The 25014-nt window shown below is 41.5% G+C and overlaps 1 protein-coding gene and 1 long non-coding RNA gene across 3 annotated transcripts in view; one reads left to right on the top strand and one right to left on the bottom strand.

Moving 5' to 3' along the window:
• LOC139162679 (uncharacterized) overlaps positions 1 to 12029 on the top strand; it is a 39584-nt gene extending 27555 nt beyond the window's left edge. For both annotated transcript variants that reach the window (XR_011558360.1, XR_011558359.1), the window contains exons 2-3: positions 11072 to 11252; positions 11811 to 12029. This is a non-coding gene — a long non-coding RNA (uncharacterized lncRNA). The remainder of the gene's footprint in view (positions 1 to 11071; positions 11253 to 11810) is intronic.
• Positions 12030 to 22314: 10285 nt separating this feature from the next.
• DEPDC1B (DEP domain containing 1B) overlaps positions 22315 to 25014 on the bottom strand; it is a 34405-nt gene continuing 31705 nt past the window's right edge. The window contains exon 11 of the mRNA XM_070743331.1: positions 22315 to 22929. Coding sequence (XP_070599432.1) covers positions 22771 to 22929 — 159 coding nt within the window. The 3' untranslated portion in view covers positions 22315 to 22770. The remainder of the gene's footprint in view (positions 22930 to 25014) is intronic.

Below are 25014 nucleotides of genomic sequence, written 5' to 3'. Positions count from 1 at the left end.
CATGTCTTGAGACTACTAGTTGGTATTCATAGATGCGCTCTACTAGTCTTCTGTCTGTCTGTCCTATATAGTAGCTGTTAGGGTCCTTACACTATATGTTTTAGATCAGAGGTCCCCAACCTTTTTTGCACCAGGGACCGGCTTTAAGCTAGACCAGTTTTCCATGGCCCGGTGGGGGGGGGGAGCTAGCTGTTAGCGGCGCCGTAAAAGGGGCGATCAAGAGAGGAATGGGTGAATGAATGGACGGAGGGTGGGAAGGAAGGAAGGAAAGAGGGAAGGGACAGGAACAGAAGAAGGGTGCAAAGGAAGCAAGGAAAGGTGTGAAAGGGGAGAGTAAGAGAGGAAGGAGTGAAAGAAGGGAATGAGGGAGGAAAGAAGGGAAGAAGGAAAAGGAAAGCAAGAAATGGAGGGAGGAAAGGAAGGGAGGAAAGAAATAAAGAAGGGGGGAAGGGACAGGAACAGAGGAAGGAAGCAAGGAAACTTATGAAAGGGGAGAGTAAGGGAAGAAGGTAGGAAGGAGAAAGAAAAGAAGAAATAGAGGAAGGGAAGGTAAAAGAGAGAAAGAAAAAGAGCAAGAAAGAAAGCAAGAAAGAGAAAGAAAGAAAGAAAGAAAGAAAGAAAGAAAGAAAGAAAGGCAACTTCAAAGAAAGGCTCACTGAGCATCTCTCACTCTCTCTCTCTTTCTATCCCTCTTTCTTTCTTTCTCTTCCTTTCTCTCTCTCCTCTTCCTTTATCTCCTCTCTCTCTCCCTCTCTCTTTCTCTCCCCCCTCTCTCCCCTTTCCCTCTCTCTTTCTCTCTCTCCCTCTCTTGCTATCTCTCCCCCCTTTCCCTCTCTCTTTCTCTCTCTCCCTCTCTTGCTATCTCTCCCCCCTCTCCCTCTCTCTTTCTCCCTCTCCCTCTCTTTCTCTCTCTCTCCCCCTCTTTCTCTCTCTTCTTCTCACTTTCTCTCTCTTGTTTTCTTTCTGTCTCTTTTGCTTTCTCTCTCTCTCACTCTTTCTTGTTTTCTTTCTCACGCTCTTTCTCTCTCTTGTTCTCTCTCTTGCTATCTCTTTCTCCCCCCCTTTCTCTCACTCTCTCTTTCTCACTTTCTCTCTATCTTGCTGTCTGTTGCTCTCACTCACTCTCGTTCTCCGTTCTTCTCAGCGGTGACGCGCGCACGCCCTGCCCGCCTCACCTTTGCGAGAGCACTTTCGCCCCGGGCTCTCAGCAAGGGGGTTTGCAGGAGAGGTGGGGCCGGCGAAGGTGATATTCAATGTCGGGGGTGCACAGGCGGTTGCACGCGCTCCCTATCTCCCTGCTAGCCCACTCAGAATATTCAAAATAAGAAAAGCCTTCGCCGGCAAAGGTTTTTCTTATTTTGAATACTCCGAGTGGGCTAGCAGGGAGATAGGGAGCGCGTGCAACCGACCATGCGCCCCCGACATTGAAGACCTCCGCTGAGAAAAGCCTTTGCCGGCATTTCCTCTCGGCGTCAAGGAGGCGCAGCGGCGGGCGGAGAGAGGGAAGGGGGGGCAGCGGCGTCCCTCCTGGCCTTGGCGGGCCGCCCGACCCTCCCCACCTCCTGCAAACGCGGCGGGCGGCGGGGGGGAGAGCGAGGAGCCGGTTCCAGCGGGCGCGGGGCTTGGCTGGCTGGCGGGGGGAGCGCCGCTGGTGGTGCGGAAAGGCCGAGGGGGCCCTGGCGCCGCAGACCGGCTGAAAACCCCCAACGGCCCGGTGCCAGTCCGCGGACCGGCGGTTGGGGACCTCTGCTTTAGATGATTCCTGTTTTTTCTTCTGTGCCTGCTGGGTCTTTTGGTTTAGTGAGTCCATTTGGAAAAGGGCGGCTTACAAATCTAAGAAATTAAATTAAATTAAATTAAATTAAATTAAATTAAATTAAATTAAATTAAATTAAATTAAATTAAATTAAATTAAATTAAATTAAATTAAATTAAATTATTAAATTATTAAATTAAATTAAATTAAATTAAATTAAATTAAATTAAATTAAATTAAATTAAATTAAATTAAATTAAATTAAATTAAATTAAATTAAATTAAATTAAATTAAATTAAATTAAATTATATTAAATTAAATTAAATTAAATTAAATTTGGAGGGCTTTAGTTGGTTTGTGTGCTACAGTGATGCCATGTGGTTATAATAGTCTATTGATGGTTTCTGAGATGCATTGTGACCCATTGGCTGCCAGCAGAGATAGCTGCAAAGTCAAATGAAGGAAGGAGACCTTCAGAGCCAGCTTCAGAGCCTTTGGAAGATTCCTGATAAGGAAACAGCATCAGAGACAGAGACAGGGCTTTCAGTACTTTCCCAGGTAGAGAGGCAGCCATCTTTGGGGCCTCAACTGAATGAGGATGGGAAACAGATGGGGCCCATCTTGCATATGTGCAGAGAGGAAAAGAGAGGAGAGCAAAGGAAAGCAGTAAGCTGGTTCTCAGAGAGATGCAGATGCAGACAATAGCCAGCCCCTCTCTGGCCGGGAAATAAATAGGAGGGGTTTGGGAGTGGTCAGTTGTTGCAGACAACTGTTTGTTTCTACAAGGGTCGCCCAGAAAATAATGCACCACATTTTTTTTCTTCAGCAATTATTTACTGAACACAATGAAACTTACACACAAGAAAGAATGATGTTTCTTTTACACTCCCTATTTTTCCACGTAATCTCCGTCCCGTTCTATGGCCTTCCTCCAGTGAGACACAAAGGCATATATGCCCTGTCAGTACCACTCCTTGTTCTGGTCCTGAAGCCTTGGAGCTCTGCCGAACCATCTTCTAATGGCCTCACCCTCTGTGCCCAGCAACTAATCGTTCTTCTGTCGACTGCAGATTCTCCATAAAATGTACACAAACGTGTGTGAATGTTCCCAACAATTTCTTTCTCCGCAGTAAGAAATTCAATGACGACATGCTACTTGTAACGTACATCACTTACAGACGCCAATTTGAAACACTGCTGCAGCTACGCTAGCTGTATGAAGAAATGCCAATTTTACACCCGCACTCCTGACAATTCAAATAATGTATATCTAAAGTTTCACATTCGTACCATTACTGTAGGCTGAGAAAAATTTTCTTGTGTACCACCAGTTGGTGACTGTGGTATAGATCAGTGTTTTTCAATCAGTGTGCCGTGGCACACTAGTGTGCCGCGAGACATGGTCAGGTGTGCCGCGAAGCTCAGAGAGAAAGAAAGCAAGAGAGAGAGAAAGCAAGAAAGAAAGCAAGAGAGAGAGAGAAAGAAAGCAAGAGAGAGAAAGAGCGAGAGAGAGAGAAAAAGAACTAGAGAGAAAAAAGAGAGAGAGAAAGAACAAGAGAAAGAAAGAGAGAGAAAGAGACAAAAAGAGACAAAAAGAAAGCAAGAGAGAGAGAGAAAGAGAGGGAGGGAAGGAGAGAGAGAGAAAGACATAGAGGGACGTAGGGAGGGAGAGAGAAAGAGAGCAAAAAAGAGAGGAAGGAAGGAAGAGAAAGAAAGAGGGATGGAGAGAGAGAGAAAGAAAGAGGAAGGAAGGGAGAGAAAGAGGGAGGGAGAAATAAATAGAGCGAAGGGGAGGAAGAGAGAGAATTTTTTTGTTCAAACTTTTTTTAGCCCCCCTCCCCCCCCCCCCGGCTCAATGTGCCCCAGGGTTTCGTAAATGTAAAAAATGTGCCGCGGCTCAAAAAAGGTTGAAAATCACTGGTATAGATCACAACCAGTGATCTGGGAGAAAAGTTTGGTGGTCCACAAAAAAAAATTATATTTTATTTGAAAAGTCTGGACTCCGGTAGTCTTAAATCAAACTGGTTTATTCATGGCAAGAGAGAATACAAACACTGGAACGGTAGAATTGCCGGAATGAGGGCAACGGCTAACCCGTTGCCCTTTTATACTCTTTTTAACGCGGGCTTTTACCAACTGACACACATTTAACTTTCGCGGCTATTTTCTGAATAGCCGCGTCTTAACCAATCGCAGATTTTCTGCGAATATTTTTAAACAAACACAACACCCCTCCCTCTTCGGCTGAGACCATGATTACGTGTTAATCCACGTCACATAGTCCTGCAAGCGGATTGGTGGTTTCACAGATCTCTGGGACCTGCGCAGTTCATTTTGCTGGGAGCTGCTTGCCTGGACGGCTGGCTCCGTTGCTCCGCTAAGGCTAGTCTCTGACGGGCCTGGTTGCGACGATGCATTTTGATCTTCGCCGGCCGCCAGGGGCAACAAGCAGCCATCGCTGGAGTCTCGAGGTGGTTCTGGTAAGTCCTCTATTGGTTTGTCTACAGTAGGTAAAATGTCTGGGTTAGTCTTCATTCTTTTGCGTAGTTGGTCGACATGCCGATGCCAACTGCGCCCATCTGTTAATATTACAACGTATGTTTTTAAACCTGTTTTATCCAATACTGTGCCATCTTTCCATTTATCGTTTGAATCATAGTCTTTGGCATAAATTAAATCCCCGATGTTAAACTGTCTCTCACTTTGTATTTTTATTTCTTTTTGGTCATTCTGGTAATTTGGGTGAATTCTGTCTAATTTAGAACGAAGGTTTCTGCCCATTAAAAGTTCTGCCGGGCTTTTGTTTGTTGACGCTGACGGCGTAATATGCTGAATGGTTAAAAATTCATCAATTTGTTGTTGCCAATCTCCTAGTGGTGCTTTGTTTAATGCTTCCTTTGTGGTTCTAACCATTCGTTCTGCTTGCCCATTAGCTTGGGCAAAATGAGGTGGAGTGAGCACATGTTTTATGCCCTGGTCTGCAAGAAATAGTTCCATTTGACGGGCTGTTAACTGAGGCCCGTTGTCAGATACCAAAATGTCTGGAATACCATGTGTGGCAAACATTTTCCTTAATGCCTTTATAGTTGCACTAGTAGTTGTGGATGCCATGAGTTCAATTTCCAGCCACTTGGAGTATGCATCCACAACCAGTAAAAAGGATTGGCCCCTGATTGGTCCTGCAAAGTCAATATGTATTCTAGACCAGGGCCCTCTTGGTGTTGGCCACTCTGATGGTGTAACTTTTGGTGGGTTGGGTCTTGTTCTCTGGCAGGGTATACAACCACCCACCCATGACTCTATGTCCTTGTCCAACCCTGGCCACCATAAATGACTTCTGGCAATAGTTTTCATTTTGACTATTCCTGGGTGACCTATATGCAATAACTGCAATGCTTGCTTCTGTAAGGTTTTTGGAATAACAACCCTGTCTCCCCACAATATACAATCTTTTAACACATTTAATTCAAACTGTCTATTCTTAAAAGGTTGAAATTGGTTTGGTTGTTGTTCAATTGGCCATCCCTTTAATATCCATTGTTTAATATATTTCAAAATTGGATCTGCTTGTGTCTGATTGGCTATTTCTGTTGCTGTTAATAACGTTTGTTTACTAGATTCAATTAATAAGACGCTTGAGGCAGGGGCTGGATCATTGACTAATTCTGTTTGGGGGCACCTGCTTAATGCATCAGCATTTCCTATGTCTTTCCCCCCCCTGTGGATTAATGTATAATTGTAAGCGGCTAGAAAAATAGTCCAGCGAGTCATGCGAGGAGAAAGAAAGGCGGGAGTTTGTTTGTTTCCCGCCAAAATGCCTAAAAGCGGTTTATGGTCGGTGATTAACGTAAAGGGCCGACCACAAAGGTAATAATGAAAACGTTTAACTCCAGCGACAAGGGCTAACGCCTCCTTGTCGAGCTGGGAGTAATTCCTTTCAGCTGCCGAAAGAGTTTTAGAATAATAGGCTATTGGGGCTTCTGTGCCGTCCGGAAAGTTATGGCTGAGGACGGCTCCTATGCCGAACGGTGAAGCGTCGCAGGTTAGGGATAAGGGCATAGCTACATTATATTGCACTAGGACACTATTGGAGGAAAGTAAATTTTTTACTGCTTGGAAAGCGGCTTGTTCTTTTGGTCCCCACGTCCAGGCAGAGTCTTTCTTTAGGAGGTTATGAAGCGGTTCTGCCACCGTCGCTTTCTGTTTAAGAAAGACGGAATAAAAGTTAAGGAGTCCTAGGAATGCTTGTAAGTCTGTCTTATCTGAAGGGGTGGGGGCATTTCTTATGGCATCAACTTTGTCATTTGTGGGGTGAATCCCAAAACGATCTATTGTAAACCCCAAGAATTCAACTTTGGGCACAGCCCAAGAACATTTGTCTGCTTTCAAGTGGAGTCCTGTTTCTTTAAATTTGGTTAAAACGCGCCTGATTCTGTCCCATAACTCAGATTTGGATGTGGCAGATATTAATACGTCGTCGAAATATGGAACGACCCCAGGAATATTATTTAAAATGCGTTCCATCAAACCCTGAAAAATGCCTGGGGCGGTAGAGACTCCAAACTGGAGCCGGGTGCATTTAAAGGCACCTCTATGAGTTACGATTGTCTGGGCTTCAGAGGTGTCTTGATCTACGGTGAGCTGTTGATATGCCTGTGCCAGGTCCAACTTCGCGAAGATGGACCCATTTCCTAAGGTGTGCAAGAGTTGTTGCACTACTGGGATTGGATAGGCATTATGCTGTAGTGCTTTATTAATCGTGGCTTTATAATCTGCGCAAATTCTAATAGAGCCATCCGGCTTAACGGGCGTTACAATAGGAGTTTCCCATTTAGCGTGGTCAGTGGGAACTAAAATGCCCTGAGCTATTAATTTGTCCAATTGTTCATCCACTTTAGGCAAAAGTGGAATGGGGATTCTGCGGGGCTTTAATCGGATGGGCGAAATATTTGGGTCCAAATTAAACGAAATGGGGCTGCCTGTATATTTACCCAGAGCGCTAGAGAAAACTTCGGGAAATTCTTTCAATAAATCATTTGGGTCAAAAGAGTCACATACATTGTTAACCCCTGAAATTTCAATACCTAAAGGTTGTAACCATCGAAGTCCCAGTAATGAGTGTTTAGGACCGTCAACCACTAACAGAGGTAAAAACCCTTGAAATTTTTTAAACGCAATAGGAACATTTAAGCATCCTAACACTGGAATTGAATGGCCCTGAAAATCACTCAAACCCGGTTCCCACGGTTGCAAGTCAGTTTGTTTTACACGAGGTAAATATAATTTAAGTTTTTCCCAAGGCATTATGGAATGTCTGGACCCGGTGTCTAATTCCATTTGGCAGGGGTGGCCGTTGAGGAAAAGAGAAACAAATAGCTTGTTTTCCGCAGCGGGAAAATTGCAGTTTACGGAAGAAGGGGAGTTACCTCGTTGGTTAGAAGAGGGCGAGTTGTCAGCCGGGCGGGAAACGTTGCGCGAAAACGGTGGTCGTCGATTCCTCGGTGAAAAATAGGGTCGTTGGTTTTGTTGAGTTGCTGGAGTTGGGTTGGCGGCGCGGCAGACTTCGGCGATGTGGCCGCGGCGCTGGCAACGGCGGCAGTAGGCGTCCTTGAAATGGCAGCGAAAACGAGGGTGGTTTCCGTTGCAGCCGGCACATCTGTCTGCACGGGAGGCTTCTTTGGCGTCGTGGTCGGAGGCTCTTCGGATTTGGTGACAGGTGTCGTCTGGAGTAGCGGATTCTGAGTGTTTTTCATCGGAAGGGCAGGCGTGCCAAGGTGATTCATCAGGAATGTGATGAACGGTTGAGGTTGCGCGTTTAATTTCGGCAACAGATGTTTCAGATACCTCGGAGGCTTTTGCTGCCTTAAGAATGTCTTGGAGAGAGGCATCCTCATCAACTAAGTATTTCTTCTGGAGCGTGATATTGGTTAGACCGAAAATAAGGCGGTCCATGAGCTGTTCCTCTGGATCCTTGTATTTGCACTTCGGGAGGAGTGCGCGTAGGCGAGTTATAAAATCGTTGGTGGATTCTCCGTCCGCTTGCCTCATCTGAGCGAATTGATGGCGGTATACGCGGACAGGAGTCGTCGGCTGATAATGGGCGGCAAGTTTTGCTTGTAGAGTTGACCATGCGACGGTTTCCAGGGTGTCTGGGTCAACGAGTGTAGAGGCTAGGCTGTAGACTTCTGTGCCGCAATAAGCGAGGAATATAGCTTTCTTCCTCTCGTCATCGGCGTCATGTAGATTGCTCGCTTTCAAGAAAAATGTAAATTTGGACATATACGAGGTCCAAGCTTCCGTCTCGGAGTTGAATACGGGCGGCGGTGGAGCCATGGCCGAGTTCATGGCTGCGTTAGCGGGAGTTCGACCTCCTCGTCGCCACTGAAAAGTCTGGACTCCGGTAGTCTTAAATCAAACTGGTTTATTCATGGCAAGAGAGAATACAAACACTGGAACGGTAGAATTGCCGGAATGAGGGCAACGGCTAACCCGTTGCCCTTTTATACTCTTTTTAACGCGGGCTTTTACCAACTGACACACATTTAACTTTCGCGGCTATTTTCTGAATAGCCGCGTCTTAACCAATCGCAGATTTTCTGCGAATATTTTTAAACAAACACAACATTATTTAATTCAATTCAATTCAATTCAATTTATTAGATTTGTATGCCGCCCCTCTCCGAAGACTCGGGGCGGCTCACAACAGTAATAACAACAGTATAACAAGGGAACAAATCTAATAATAAAATATATAAAAAATTAAAATATTTATATTTATTATTTATCTTTTTAAAAAAATCATATTTATGGTCTGCTGGATTTAAAATTATGAATTTAGTGGTTTCTGGAATCCAAAAGGTTGGTGACACCTGGAATAGATGATCTATTTGTTTTTTCTGCTGTCCAGGGTTTGCTGTAGTGTGTTCATCTTAATAGTGTTCTTATACAACTTCTCTTGTGGGAGGTTTGGTGGTAAGGCACTTAGTTGTTGTGGGTGGTTTTATGATAGACTTCAAATATTTTGTAGTGTCTACATCATCTTAGCAGAAGCAGGAAGTGATGTGGGAAGAATTAATAATTCTTCCATCATCAACAGTTAATGCCTGACTCAAATGAAGCAGGCACACTAATCACACTAAATATAGATGTTTTGAATTTGTACTTAAATGATAGTAATAGCTATCATATATATAATATTAGATATGTAAATAAATACCTATATGTATGAAATTATTATACACGTGAGAGGCTGATGCAAATCAGAATGAGACAGTTGAATAAAGAGGAATGAGTCACTGGTTCAACAAATGAAAGATGATGGTGAGAAATAGGATTTAAAGCAGAATGGAAGATTTAGCAGGCTCCTTTGGACTTATAGGGATGAAAACTCTTGCAATGTTTATTACCTAAAATTCTTCAGATATTTTTGCAGTTCCGTGTTGCCCTGCCTTGTTGAGAAATCATTTACACTTTGGTGTTTAAATTTTACAGAAACCAGCAAGCAAACCTTGCTGTAGCTTTTCACACCATCAGGATGTTCTCTTCCTTTGTTACTCATAACAGGTCTCTCTCCCTTTCCCTCCCACTCTCCCCCCTCCCTCTCTGTAAATAGATTTGAGAGATGAGAAATAGAGGGTGGGAGAGAGAACATGGTATTTGATGTTGTCAACACTACAATAGGGGTTTACCTGGATCAATAGTAGTAACTGCAAGAGCTTTGAGCCCTAGCGGACAGTCTCTTAAATATGATCCAGTGGTATGCTGCAGCTGCCAAAAAGCCAACTAGGCTGCAGTAATAGAGGGATATATGAGGTGCTAATAGTACTTTATAATGCCTTGGTAGGACCACACTTATAATATTGCATTCCATTTTGATCATCACAAAATAAAAATGTTGAGACTCTAGAACAGCGGTCCCCAAATTACGGCCCGCTGAGGTCTTGTAACCAGCCCGCGGCAGCACACGAGATTTTACCGATCGATAGAATAAGCTCCCAAATCTCCTGTCCTCTCATTGCAGTCGGCTGCTGAGCGAGGAGGAGGTGGAGAGGCAAGAGGCGGGGAGGAAAGCAGGCCTGCAATTGGCCCCTTTCTTTTCCGCCTTTAGGGAGAGAAACTGCTACTGCCCTATGGCAGAGCAGCAACAGTTTCTCTCCCTAAAGGTGAGAAAGAAGGGGGCCAATTGCAGGCCCGCTTTCCTCCCCACCTCTTGCCTCTCCACCTCCTCCCCACCTCCTCCTCCGCGGTGTGTGGATGGGCGATTCAGGAAATTGGCGATTCAAAAACTCCACTGAAAGTCACAGCTAAGTGCGCCATGGCTAAGTGTGTGGGGGGGGAGGTGGCTGCTTGCAAACCCGACCTCCACCGCTTCCCCCCGTGGCACAAGGCGAGCACACCTCCACTTCTCTCTCTCTCCGCTTCTCCGGGGGGCACCGCCTCCATGCCCTCCCCTTCGCTCTGCCCCCACAGCACCTGCCATTGGTGCAGCGACAGCGGCGGCTCCTCTCGGACCAGGCCCCACCAGTGGGTGACGCTTTCCGCTCAACTCCAGCCTTCTCCTGCCCCGGCCGGCGCGGCCACCTCGCTGCTGACACAGGCGGCGGGGACCACCCTGTCCCCCTTCAGGGCCTCTTTGACAGCCCTTCCTGGCAGCGGCGCCGCATTTGCCTTCCCAACAGCTCCTGCCGCCGGCGCACAGCTCTGCTCACCCGAAGCCTGGCGTTGACACTGGAGAGCGGGATTCGGGCTCTCGGCATTAGCGGCTGCCACGGGACCATTGTTGTTGTCGCGGCGGCTGCCCTGTGCTGGCCAGCAAAGCCGGCTGCTCGGGAAAGACTGAGCAAATCAATAGAAAGAATGACAAAATGTGTTCTTCCAGAACTATGGCACTATTAGACTGAAAGGAGTGTTCTTCCGATTTATCTTGGCAATCGAACACGTCATTAACAATCCAGGTCATGAACATCAGTGCTTGTTCATCCTTCCTAAAGTTGCTGTGTTATCAGGTCAAACAGCAATAGTATCTTCTTTAAAAATATTTACAGATAATTATCTTTTTGTGAATGCAAAATGCAATGACACTAATAAGACAATAGCAAAGATATTCTTTGAGCATATTGCCCAGACTTGGACATATGATCAGTGTGGAAGAAAGGGCAACAATTTCATAGTTTCAAAGATTTACATGGTTTTATCGAAAACAAAAATGCCTTTATGTAGCTTGTGGCAGGTTAAGATATATTGAGGTAGGCTGTAAAATTATCTGAAGGTTAAATCTCCTTTCTTCTTTGTTCTTTCTCCTACTCCTTCCCCAGTGTATAAAACTGAGAAGAGGGGCATCTGCCTTGAAATGAAAACATATAAGACGGCAGACCTGTGGGGCAATGGAGAATGTTTTTGATGATGTTATAAGTTGCATTGGTGTTCTGGGGACTGAAGAAACTGCTCGTATCAAGGGATAGTTTGAAGAAGAAATTTTCAGCTGGGACCTCACAGGTACAAGCAGAATCCAAAGGATAAATCTGCAAAATACACTATTTGGGGTGGGTGGGTGTTGTCCTTGTCTTGTCTTTATTTTTTATGTGACACACATTTTAAAAGAGCCGGGGTGGCGCAGCAGGTAGAGTGCTGTATTGCAGGCCACTGAAGCTGACAGGTCAGCGGTTCAAATCTCATCACTGGCTCAAGTTTGACTCAGCCTTCCATCCTTCCGAAGTGTGTAAAATGAGGACCCGGATTGTGGGGGCAATATGCTGGCTCTGTTAAAAAGTGCTATTGCTCACATGTAAGCCGCCCTGAGTCTAAGGAGGAGGGCGGCATAAAAATTGAATGAATGAATGAATGAATGAATGAATGAATGAATGAATGAATGAACAAACAAATAAATAAAAGGGGAGCTTTGATCATTTGACTGAATTGACTTATTTTATTTCCTGCCTGCAAACTAGCTTGGATAAATCAGACATCAATAAAGACAGCTTGGTGGAGATTTCCAGAATTCCAAAAAAGGTCAAGAAAGAATTATTTTTCTATTCTTTCCATTCTCTCCTCCAGGTCAAATGCAAGCCCCAGAAGTGAGCCCATTGAAACTTTCCAGGAAAACGAGCATATCAAAATTCTGAGAAAGAACACCTTTAGGAATCAGAGAAGAAGGGAACGAGACAAATGACTCTGGGAGTGTATATATTAGAAATAAGCAGGGATTGTTTACTTGAAAAGTACTGTAAAAATAAACAACACTGTAATTTAGAGAAGAAGCATATGTCTGGAAAGTTCCTGTCCTTTTTTCCACTCTCCCCCACAGAGCTACATCATTAAAAAAAAAAAATTAAATGCAGTTGAACTACTGCTCCTCAAACAATAGAACATCTGTTAGTACTTTGTCAGAGAAGAATGCATTTAGATTTTATTTTAAAGGTTTTGTGATATATATTATTATTATTATTATTATTATTATTATTATTATTATTAATTCGATTTGTATGCCGCCCCTCTCCGAAGACTCGGGGCGGCTCACAACATGTAACAACAAATCATAAATAATCCAACAGTTTTTAAAATGTTTAAAGATTTAAAAGACCCCATATACTAACAGACATACACACACGCATACCATATATAAATTAAACATGCCCAGGGGGAGATGTTTCAATTCCCCCATGCCTGATGACAAAGGTGGGTTTTAAGGAGTTTACGGAAGGCAGGAAGAGTAGGGGCAATCCTAATCTCCGGTGGGAGTTGGTTCCATAGGGCCGGTGCCGCCACAGAGAAGGCTCTTCCCCTGGGGCCCGCCAACCGACATTGTTTAGTTGACGGGACCCGGAGAAGGCCCACTCTGTGGGACCTAATCGGTCGCTGGGATTCGTGCGGCAGTAGGCGGTCTCGGAGATATTCTGGTCCAGTGCCATGAAGGGCTTTAAAGGTCATATAATAATTAGGACGGAAACATAAACCACCAATGAAGGAATGACCAACAAAACATAGCAACAAATATGCTTCTCTCACCCCCAGTTGTTAATTTTGGAACACATGATGTATTAGTTGCTCAGAAAATAAAAAGTGAAGGCTGCTATTTAACATCTCTGTCTTGGGGGTTGTGCAAGCTTCTTACAGTCGCCAAAGACTAATCTTTACTGGAGAGACTTCATGGTGTTTCATTCATCCAAAGAACAGACAATACACTTAGCTTGGGTAGTTTGCCCAAATGGAAACAAGAAAGCATCCTATTCAAGGCCGTTGTGCCAATTCATAAGCCAAGAGCTTCTTATCTCCTGGACCAGAAGATCTGGTATTAAACAGAGAAACATCAATTACCATTGGTGTAAATGGAATAGTACTTGACATAAGAGAGCACCTACATATTACGATTCAACATCATCGTTAGCATTCTAATTAGAGCATGTTGCCTTGAAGACACTTTATAGAGATCTTCAAAAGTGATAAAATAGCACTAAGCATCCCAATACCATTGGAATTATATGTTTACATCATAACAATGAAGGAAGGGGGCATCTTTCAAAGGTACTTTTCCCACATTAGGAACTAAGGAAATTAAAATTGGTCCCTAGTCAAACAATTCTTGCCATAGCACCTGATATCTTGGAAATTAAATTCTATAACGCAATATATAAACTTCAATTAATTACATTAAATAAACTATGTCATCGCTTCAAAACAAAAATAGATTTGGGGACAGCAACTACAATAGGCTACAGCTCAATTTGAATAATGGATTCAAGTCATAATTGGCTGGGTTCCCATGCCCTGAGAAGCCATAGAGATGGTTTATAAATAATAATTAAGATCACGCAAGATAAGCCAAAACAAAGCAGAACTATGGCTTATTATGAGATAGAAAGTCAACCAGTTTGACAGTAGTTTTATGGTGTTTTGAAGGCTATCCAGCAGGGTCCATATTTTGCACTATTAAACATAATTTAAAGAAATTAAAAAACTGAAATCAAAGAAATTAGATTGTCATTGTTAATAGCTTGAGGAAAAATTAAATGTGTTCTGAGCCAGCCTTCACAAGTAATGATAAGTTGTTTACCGTAAGTGAATCAAACTCCTTTTTAGATGTAGGGTCTCCTGCTTGGGCAGGGGTTTGGACTAGATGACCTGCAAGGTCCCTTTCAACTCTATTTTTATTTTATTTATTTGTTTGTTTGTTTTGTCAAGTTCGTACCAGTTGTTTACAAAGATATAACAATGTTTATCTATGTGATACTAGTAAGAGAGAAACATTAGGACAGGGGACGGAAAGCATGTTGGTGCACTTATGCACACCCCTTACTGACCTCTTAGGAATCTGGAGAGATCAACAGTGGATAGTATAAGTGTAAAGTTTGTGGGGGTTAAGTGATGACACTAAAGAGTCCAGTAGTGAGTTCCATGCATTAATTACTCAGTTACTAAAATCATATTTACTGCAGTCCAGTTTGGAGCGATTTACTTTAAGTTTGTATCTGTTGTGTGCTCGTGTGTTATTGTGGTTGAAGTTGAAGTAGTCGTTGACAGGAAGGACATTGTAGCAAATGATTTTATGGGCCATGCTTAGGTCGTATTTAAGGTGACATAGTTCTAAGCTTTCTAAATCTAGAATTGTAAGTCTAGTTGCATAGGGTATTCTGATGCAAGCGGAAGAGTGGAGGGTTCTTCTAGTAAACTATCTCTGGACATTTTCTAAAGTGTTTATGTCTGAAATGCGGTGTGGGTTCCAGACAGATGAGTTGTATTCAAGGATTTGTCTGGTGAAAGTTTTGTGTGATAATAAGATATTATTATCTTAACTTTGACTGAGGTTTTAACATACAGTATTACCCAAATTTAGCTTGATTAAGCTAAATTTTAAGCTAATTTTTTTTCTGGGTAACACCTAAATCTCAGATAAATCAGGGATTATTGTTAAAAGACTGTGCAGTATTAGACTGCAATTACAATGAACTATACATTGTGGTACAAACTAAGCTAATACGGAAATAAAAGGGTAACTCAAAGGATTGGTGTCTTAGTTGTCTTAGTCATAAAGTCCTTGGAAGTTAAGAGTCTATGACTTAAATATAGAAATTGAAATAATAATAAATAAATAACAAAGCCAAGTGTTTGATCTCATTTTAACAGTCTGTTGTGTAAACTCATACAAGTTCTCTTTGTAGACCAGTTTATGACTTATCAGGATTGCAAATAATATTTATAGTAGTTACAATGTATCTAACCAGCAAATCATGGTGGTTCTGCAAACCATGGATTAATACAGCACATGGACCCATTTTTAATCTTGTAATTTGCTGTTTCACAGTTTGTTCAAATATTATTTAAACTGCAGAAATGCAAAATGGAATAAATAGACAAAAATAGACATTTACTGCCTGCTTACTACCAATGGACTATTAATAATTTTTCGTGAAATTCCAAAAGGAATTTTCACGGTGTCGTCCTGATTGTGCCTTAAGGTTCAGCAATTGTTATTTCTGATAAGTTCCCCTTACTCATCATAGCTCACTGAGCCGTCCCAAAATGTAGACTAGGAATAGATCAGTATGGTGGATCTAATAAGCATTAGAGCAGTGATGGTGAACCTTTCCCCCCTCTGGTGCCAAAAAGGCGCACGTCAACAGTAGACAGTCTAAGGCAGTGGTTCTCAACCTTTCTAATGCCGCGACTACTTAATACAGTTCCTTTTGTTGTAGTGACCCCCAGCCATAAGTCTAGCGCCAATTTTCCCAACAGAGCCTTAAGCTGATTGGCAGGAAGGTCAGAGGGACACCCCCAATGTAAACGCCTGATTGGTCGGATTGTAAAAATATGTTCCAAGGCGCCAGAATAGAAGCTTTAGTTCCTAACACCGTGGGAACTAAATTTGTCTTTTCCCAGGGTCTTAGGCGACCCTGTGAAATGGTCATTCGACCCCCAAAGGGGTCCTGACCCCTAGGTTGAGAACCACTGGTCTAAGGTTAAAGTTGGGGAGAGGCGTTGGGGAAGAAATCAGTCTAGTAGTATATTCCAGGCACTGACTACTCTGTTGCTGAAATCGTATTTTTTGCAATGGAATTTGGAGTGGTTTACCTTACGTTTATATCTTTTATATATACTGTATATAAAAACATACATATAACATCATATACCTTAGGTACAGCTTAATAGACATATAAAAATCTTATATCATTATTTTTGGTATATCTTAGCTAATTCTAATTTTGTCATCCAGATAACTATATCATCTTCCAAGTAAATTACTGCTAATGTTTTTATTGTGGCCCATTTGTGTCCTGCACAATTAACAATGGATCCAGGGATTCAGAAACAGTGGAGATGTGGTAGAAGTGACCTATATTGGCACCCGAGCTTGACACTGGTACAGGTTTGCTTCAAAATGCTAACTACTATAACGTTTGTATCTAATGTGTGCTTGTGTATTGTGGTTGAAGCTGAAGTAGTCATTAACAGATAGTAGGGCTTTGTAGCAAATAACTTTATGTATTAAGCGTAGGTCAGACTGAAGGTGGCGTAATTCTAAGTTGTCTAAGCCCAAAATTTCAAGCCATAAGGTATTCTGTTGTGAACATGTGACCATGTGACTTAATGACATGTGAAGATGTGACCAGCCCATTTCCACTTCAACTCTTTTACTCCCTTGATGATAGATATCATATGCCTTTTGTTTGTTCTGTAATCCATGTGCAGGTCTTTCTACCTTTTTTTATAAAGCCAAGCATGTATCTTTCTGTGGCTCTTTGCACCACTCCTAGCTTTTGTGTTGATGTGAATTGGTTGGCAAAGATAAATGTAGTGTTCTACTACATTAGTTCTTCTCCAGATGAAAAAAAAAAATTCTTTGGTGAATTTATAATATATTTATTTATTATAACATAATTTATAACATAATCTGTTTCTCTATCCAGAAATTATCATCCTTTTAAACCTAGTTAGGCAAAAATGTACAATATGAATTACCAGAATTGTCAAATAAACAATTTATCTATGATCAAATAGTTCATCTTTATATTCCTTCATTTTGCTCTGCAATCCTGACCTCTAAAACATCTATAATATCACAGGATCCCCCCCCATCACTCTGACATTTTAAAGGAATTTTCAAAGCCTACTTGGCAAATCCCATAAAAGGGCATCATCCTATTTTTTTTGTCAGATCTGTTCCATGTACAGATCCTTTTCTTTGTCTTTTGTATTCTAATTTTGGTAATCTCAATCTTGTTGTGAACCATGTCTTCAAACCTATAATACCAATAGAAAGTAAACTTTAAAACAAAAAGGTTTTCTCATCATTGTTTAAAGGTTTATCCATTGAAATCAGTATCCTTTTTGAGATAATATTTTAGTTCATGATTCAAAAAAACCCCCTTTAATAAAAAATAGAGGCCAGAAAGATTTGAAAACTTAATTTTGTAGTAGAATTTGAAAAACAAGTATATACAGTGTTCCCTCGATTTTCGCGGGTTCGAACTTCGCGAATAGCCTATACCACGGTTTTTCAAAAAATATTAATTAAAAAATACTTTGCGGTTTTTTCCCTATACCACGGATTTTCCCACCCGATGGCGTCATATGTCATCGCCAAACTAATAATTTTTGCAAATAAATAACAAAAAAAATAATTATTGTTAATAAATAATTATGTTTATAAATATCAGGATCACTAAGTGTCTTATTCAATGTTGAGTACCAGTAATAATGGTGAGTAAATGGTTGTTAAGGGAATGGGAAATGGTAATTTAGGGTTTTAAAGTGTTAAGGGAAGGCTTGTGATACTGTCCATAGCCAAAAATGGTGTATTTACTTCCGCATCTCTACTTCACGGAAATTAGACTTTCGCGGGCGGTCTCGGAACGTATCCCCCGCAGAAATCGAGGGAACATTGTAATCAAATAATATATGACTGAAACAGAATTACATCAATACAGTATGGAAATGACTGAAACAGAATTACATCAATACAGTATTAGGAATTGAGGCTTGATGAAGATTGCTAATGGACACTAGAGGGAACTAAAGGACTAGGCAGAAAAGAGTTAAAATTACTATATAAGATACTGTATCTTTTTATTAACAGGGTTTTTTTAATTTCAAGAAATTACTACTATACTAAAAGCAGTAAAACTACTACTTCTTATACTATAAAAATATGATTAGTTGATTCTTACATCTCTTTTGTAACTTAAATCATAAGAATGTTTGCTTGGAAGTAAACCCTGAATTCAAATGAATTAGTTTCTGTGAACTTTCCCCTATGAATACTGTATGTCTGTTTCTTGAATCATATTATGCTTTGTTTAGATGAGCCATCCATATCAATGAGCTTTATCAAGGCATTTTTCCTCACCACAGTAAGGAAGTTACAGCTTATGGTAATACTCAATAAAAATCTTAAAAGCAAAGATTTTAAAAACATATTTTATTTTTGGAAATTCTTTAGCGATACAGTAGATTGGAGAACATCAATATATACATACTTAGCTTGTCTATCATCATACAATAGTGAAGTTCACATAACAATCCAGTGCCTTGTCTTGTGCTGACCTTTGCATAAATTATGCTTATTGTTACACATATCTATCCACATTTGAATATGGGGAGAAAAAGGAGGGCAACCTTAGAATGGATGGCAACCATGCTTAACATTTTCTAGCAAAGTCAGCAGATGGTTGAAAGAATCAAGTGGTGGGGATACATCATGGAGATGAACAGAGCACAAATTTCCAGTTTTCTCCTGTGGTTGCATGGGAAACTCTATTTTTAAAACCAGGCTAAGCTGAATGAATATGTGAAACTATTTTCAAGTAGGCTCTTATTTCCCATTTCAAAGATTAAGGATTAAGTAACTATTACATAAAATTTCTGAATAAAGTATATACAGTGATCCCTCGAGTTTCGCGATCTCGACCTTTGCGAAACGCTGTATCACGATTTTTCCACCCGATGACGTCACTCCCTTCCTTTCTCATCTTTCTTTCTCTCTCTCTTTCTCTATCTTGCTTCTTCCTCTCTCACACTCTCTTCCTCCCTCTCTCATCTCTTTCTTTCCTTCTCTCTCTTTCTCTATCTCTCCCCCTCTTGCTCTCGAGCGGCGGGCGGCACCGAGGGAAGGTTCCTTCGGCCGCCCAGCAGCTGATCTGCTCGGCAGCGCAGTAGCAGCGAGGAGCCGAAGATGGGGTTTCCCCTTTGCGTGGGCAACGGGGAAACCCCATCTTCGGCTCCTCGCTGCTACTGCGCTGCCGAGCAGATCAGCTGCTGGGCGGCCGAAGGAACCTTCCCTGGGTCTTCAACTCCCAGAATTCCCCGCCGCCCACGCAAAGGGGAAACCCCGATCGTGCACCGAGCGGCGGACAAGCGGCGGGCGGACAAGCGGCGGGCGGACAAGCGGCGGACAAGCGGTGGGCGGACAAGCGGCGGACAAGCGGCGAGCGGACAAGCGGCGGGCGGACAAGCGGCGGGCGGAAAAGCGGCGGGCAGGTGGGCAGGCAGGCGGCTCTTCTTCCCAGGTGCGGAAGTAAAAACACCATCTGCGCATGCGCGGCCATGGAAAAAGGGGCGCGCATGCGCAGATGGTGTTTTTACTTCCGCACCACTACATTGCGAAAAATCGAGTATCGCGAGGGGTCTTGGAACATAACCCTCGCGATACTTGAGGGATCACTGTATAGTATGAATAAATCATATACACATTTTGCAAGGATGTGAGACATGATTAGTAGACTTCTTGTTTCCGCATTTTAGATACAGCCAGATTGCTGTATTGTTGGCAATGGGTCAGAAATATCACACAAGGAATAGAATAGAATAGAATAGAATAGAATAACAGAGTTGAAAGGGACCTTGGAGGTCTCCTAGGCCAACCCGCTGTTCAGACAGGAAACATTACACCACTTCACACAAATGGTTATCCAACATCATCTTAAAAACTTCCAGTGTTTAAGCATTCACAACTTCTGGAGGTAAGCTGTTCCACAGATTAATTGTCCTAACTTTTAATGTCTTAAAAGAACATATCCATTTTGCTACTTGTTAAGACCAACAGTATAAAGTTTTACCTAATCAGCATAACAAGATCCAGTGTTTCAGGTTCATTCAAGCAAATAAAACATTTTCCCCTCTTCTTGAAATTCAGTGTTGTCTACAAGTGCAATTTCTTTTTTCATGAAGATAATTCTTTTCAGATCCTCCCATAACAGCCACAGTAGTAATTGTTACCATATGGACTGCATTAAACAATCACATCTTAAGTTAATACAAAAAAATGCAAGCGGCAATTAAATCTTGAAGTCTCTAATTAACCATTTACGTTCATTTTGTTCAAATTGGAAAACTATAATGGAAATTATTGAAAACTGCAAAAGCATGAAAATTAGTTTAAATTCAGAAGGAACTAGTAAACATAAATCTTTTATTATGTTAGTCCCTGCCAGTATCGTGACAATATGGTTTGTTCAGTAAACTACGAAAAAAATAAATAACCATCTTGTGTATTGAGTAAACTCAAATTCATTCAAGTATGAGAGAGGCACGGTTTAAACATCTAAATCACTTTGATTGTACGTACTTGGATCATTTAGGAAATAGGTTGAAAAGGAGAGAGATGACGTCTTCAAGTCTGAGTCCATATTCACTACCTTCTTTTGAGACGGATAGAAAATGTTAAAACAGGGGGGGGGGTGTTGGGGGTGTGTGAGGAAATAACAGGAGTCTTGCAGGAAATGAGTGGGATCGCAAGCCTGATTAGGCCCTGACTGGTACAAAGCATGGCTCACTGACTAAGTCATAATGGTTGACTTTTATAAAATATGCAAATCAATAATTCCTCTTGAAGTACAGGTAGTCCTTGAGATGGGACTAAAATAAAATCTGCCTATTACAATCGCATGTTGCAATGGTCATTAAATTAAAAAGTCAACTAATGATTCTCCTTTTCCTATGCTCCCAATGAATCATTAAATGAACGTACATGTCATAAGTGGAACATGGAGTGCCTCAGGGTTGGGGGAAGCCATTGGGAGGCTTAGCAGGCCCAGCTAGTTTGTCTTTACTCTTCCAAGGGCCTTTTCCATTGTCCAAAACATCCCATACTGTTTCCTGCCTCTTGGGTCCCCACAGGCCTTTTCCAATTTCCATCAGGCCTCCTCAGGCCTTAAGCTTGATTCCCATCCTACTATAGCCCAAGGGTAGGCAAAGTTGGCTCTTCTATGACATATGGACTTCAACTCCCAGAATTCCTGAGCTAGCATGACTGGTTCAGGAATTCTGGGAGTTGAAGTCCACAAGTCATAGAAGAACCAAATTTTCCTACCCCTGCACTAGATCAAGCATCCTTCTCTTCACTTTTTGAAGTACTCCAAGGCCTTCCAGAGGACTGGGCTGAATTACTTCATTGCATCACCGCATGGCGCGATTCTGGAAACAGCTGCTATGTTTCCAGGGACTGAATTGTATTTGGGTATTACTGCCACTTCCGGAATAGCATTTTGCTGCTTTTATGTGGTTTGCACAGCACTGACGCTTTCATCAGCTTTCAGAAACTTCTGTGCCGACCTCATTAAGGGAGGATTGGTTAGTTAATTTGAGCAGTCCGATTATTAGGATGACATACTGTATTCCACATTGCTCACACGATCAAAATTGAGAGGTTTGGCAATGGGCATACAGTATTTCTATGAAAGTGTCCCGGGGCCATGTGATCACCTTTTACAACCTCTTGACAAGCAAAAACAATGAGGAAGCCAGATTAGAAACATAGAAACCTAGAAGATTGACGGTAGAAAAAGACCTCATGGTCCATCTAGTCTGTCCTTATACTATTTCCTGTATTTTATCTTAGGATGGATATGTTTATCCCAGGCATGTTTAAATTCAGTTACTGTGGATTTACCAACCACGTCTGCTGGAAGTTTGTTCCAAGCATCTACTACTCTTTCAGTAAAATAATATTTTTTCACGTTGCTTCTGATCTTTCCCCAACTAACTTCAGATTGTACCCCCTTGTTCTTGTGTTCACTTTCCTATTAAAAACACTTCTCTCCTGAAACTTATTTAACCCTTTAACATATTTAAATGTTTCAATCATGTCCCCCCTTTCCCTTCTGTCCTCCAGATTGAGTTCATGAAGTCTTTCCTGATGAGCAGTGCCCATTCAGTGAACTCAGCCCAGCATTACTATTACTATTAGTTTCTCATCGCTCCTATCACCCATCTCCTCCCAGTTATGAATGTATGACTGAAACTTGTTGCTTGTATATTTACGATTTATATTAACATTGTTTCCTGATTGCTTAGTGGCACCCTATGAAATCATTAAGTGTTGTACCTCATTGATTCTTGACAAATGTATCTTTTCTTTTATGTACACCGAGAGCAAATGCAAAGACAAATTCTTTGTGTGTCCAATCACATTTAGCCAATAAAGAATTCTATTCTATTCTATTCTGTGCCTTTCCACAGCTGCTCAAGATCTCAAGATAACTTCAGACCTCAACAGGAAGTATAGAAAATTACGGTTTATCTTGTCTTAGGAATAGCTACTGGGTTCACAAATTCCTCTAAGCTAGTGTTTGTTTAAAATATAGTTTACTCAGCAAGCCATAACAACATGTGTCACCCATCACAGTTGCCCAACCACTAATACTAGAATACCTCCAGTGTTTTTGATAGTTTAAAAATTCAGATTGGACGATACTAGAAACAAAGATTTTCAGAGACTTCTTGGTTTAACTGCAACGTGCACAATGAGGCTACAGGTGTAAGCAAAATAAGTCTTTCGCTAGTCTTTCACATGATATGATCATCTGAACCGATTAATTATTTCCCAACCTTGACCTAAGCAAATAAACAAAATGAAAAAGCACCAGGGGATTTCCCCCCCCCCCAAATAGTGATAATGGCTCAGTTTAGCAGTGTTCTACCTTGATTTTCTTCTTTGTTAAACATGTTTCGGAACCTACGTTGAATTCCAGAGACTCCAAAGGTTTGATTCTGTCCATTATACTCATTCAGCTGATTCATAGTCTTACATGCGTAAGCTTCTTGTTCTTTGAAATGGCTGGAAAGACCTTTTAAATGCCCACGTCAACAGTGGTCTCTGTTTACTTTTTTCTGGGAAAAGGACTGCTTCACTTTCAGGAGTAGGGAAATGTTCCTTATATATATCAGGATAAGCTTTCTGAAACTGAAAAAGGAATAGGCTTGGTTAAAGTTGTTTTAATTTGTTCACTAAAAGCAGACAATGTAGAATTTTGATCTCTCACTATAAGAAAGAAATATTTGACAGACACTTTGTCAAATAGTATGGCATGATCTATAGTTCTTAAGTTACTTATTGGTATTCTGCCTGTATTATTTTTATAAATAACTAAGCGAACATATCCAATACACTTTCCTCCTCCTATTTTCCCTGCAACAACAACCCATAACCCAAATACACACACGGGGACACACACACACACAGGGGTGGCCTACTTCCCGGAGGAGGGGGGAAAGCAATGGGGTAGCGAAAATGGAGCTTTGCCCCAGAACACCCAATTTGCACTGAAAGATGTTGAAAGTAAATGCACAAGTCACGCCCACAGTGTGGTAGTAAAGATATTGGTAGCACTTCACTGCACACACCCATCCATCCATTTTGTTTTGAAACAGAAATACTGTCATTATTTCATTGCTGTAAATTCATCCAAAATAATTAAGACATGATGAGATTATAGTTTTTAAAATAAGCTTACTTTAAACACTAAAACATAATTATTTTGATAATCAAATTCATATTTATAGGCTCCTGACTCACATTTAAGAATATGTTTGTAAGTCACCCAGAGTCTCATCAGTGAGATGGGCAGAATATAAACTTAATAAATAAAATAAGAAATAAAATATATTTGATTCTTTACAATCTTTTATAAGCTATGAGCACCTGCAGCAACAAGACTAATATTTACAAATTGTAAACATTCTAAAAAAAAAGCCCAATGATTTGTACTGCATTGAAAGGAAATTTCTAACCACCGTCAATTTTGAAAGATGATTTCCCTTATTGATGCATCTATCTTGCTGTTGATATTGTTGAAAACTAAATTAAATATTGGGCAATTTCTGATCCCACTTAAGGTTCAGACATGGCAAATCTGAACAGCTGTCAAGGTTTTATCTTATGCATTAAATGGGAGAAATGTTTTTAATATACTTAAGGCTTTGCAGTTGAGTTGTACATTCCTAGAGGTTGTCTGCATGTGTCTTGTGTGTCTGTAGAGAGGAATTCTAAGAGTTTATAAAGGCAGGATATCAGTTCCCTCTTGATCAGGTTTATTAAATCATTTAAGTTTATTAAATCCTCCTCTGTTGCTTTGGCAATGTTTGTGACTTATTTATATTTCACGTATCTAAAACAGGGGTGTCAAACTCGATTTGAGGGCCACATCAGGGTTGGGTTTGACCTCCAGGGACCTGGATGGGCATAGCCAGGTTGGGTGTAGCCAGTTCAATGTCATTCATGGGATCAAATGCCAGTTTTGCTATTAGTTTGTTTTGCTAGTCCTCTGCCAGTGACAACAGAAATCGTGACAGCCTTGTGCGTCCCTCCAGGGCTGTTTTTGTCTGTGATGGTCTCCTGCAGCCCTCTGCCAGCGAAAACAGAGCCTGGAGGGCTGGCATGCGGCCCTCACAAGCTCCACTTCCCTGGAAGAGGCACTGTGGGCCGGTCCTTTGCTGTTTCCAGGGCTGCTATGTAAGCTAGATCTAAGCACCCTGTGGGCCAGATCTGGTCTGCAGGCTTTGAGTTTTACACCCACTAGACCATCCATCTTCCTCATTGTTTTTAGCCCTTGCCACAACAAAAATATTTACATATGGCAGCTACAGAATATAGCATTTGTAGCCTCAGCGCTACAGATGTTTCCAAAGGAATAATTCTGTGGAAAACATTCATAAATTGCAGGATAAGAATTAAGATTTATTGAACATATTATTTAAAAAAGATCCTAGTAAGCCATTACAACATCAGCAAAAACTCTGCTGGACAAAGTTATAGCCCATCTCTGAGGAATCCACAACCATCTCATCTTATCAGTTACCAGTCTGTAGAGAAGGCCTTTATATATGTGGAAACTTTCACATGACCCAGAATCTTACCAGGATTCTGAATTGTGAAAGCTTCCAAAACACCATTTGAAATTTTAGGGGGTAAAAAGAATATTTAGGGCACCCAATGAATTGCTATCACCACTTTATGGAGCAACAAAAACAGCTAAGTTGAAACAGAAAA

Source organism: Erythrolamprus reginae, chromosome 2 (assembly GCF_031021105.1).
Source record: "Erythrolamprus reginae isolate rEryReg1 chromosome 2, rEryReg1.hap1, whole genome shotgun sequence".
NCBI classification, from domain to species: Eukaryota; Metazoa; Chordata; class Lepidosauria; order Squamata; family Dipsadidae; genus Erythrolamprus; species Erythrolamprus reginae.
This window is presented reverse-complemented; position numbering and strand designations above follow the sequence as displayed.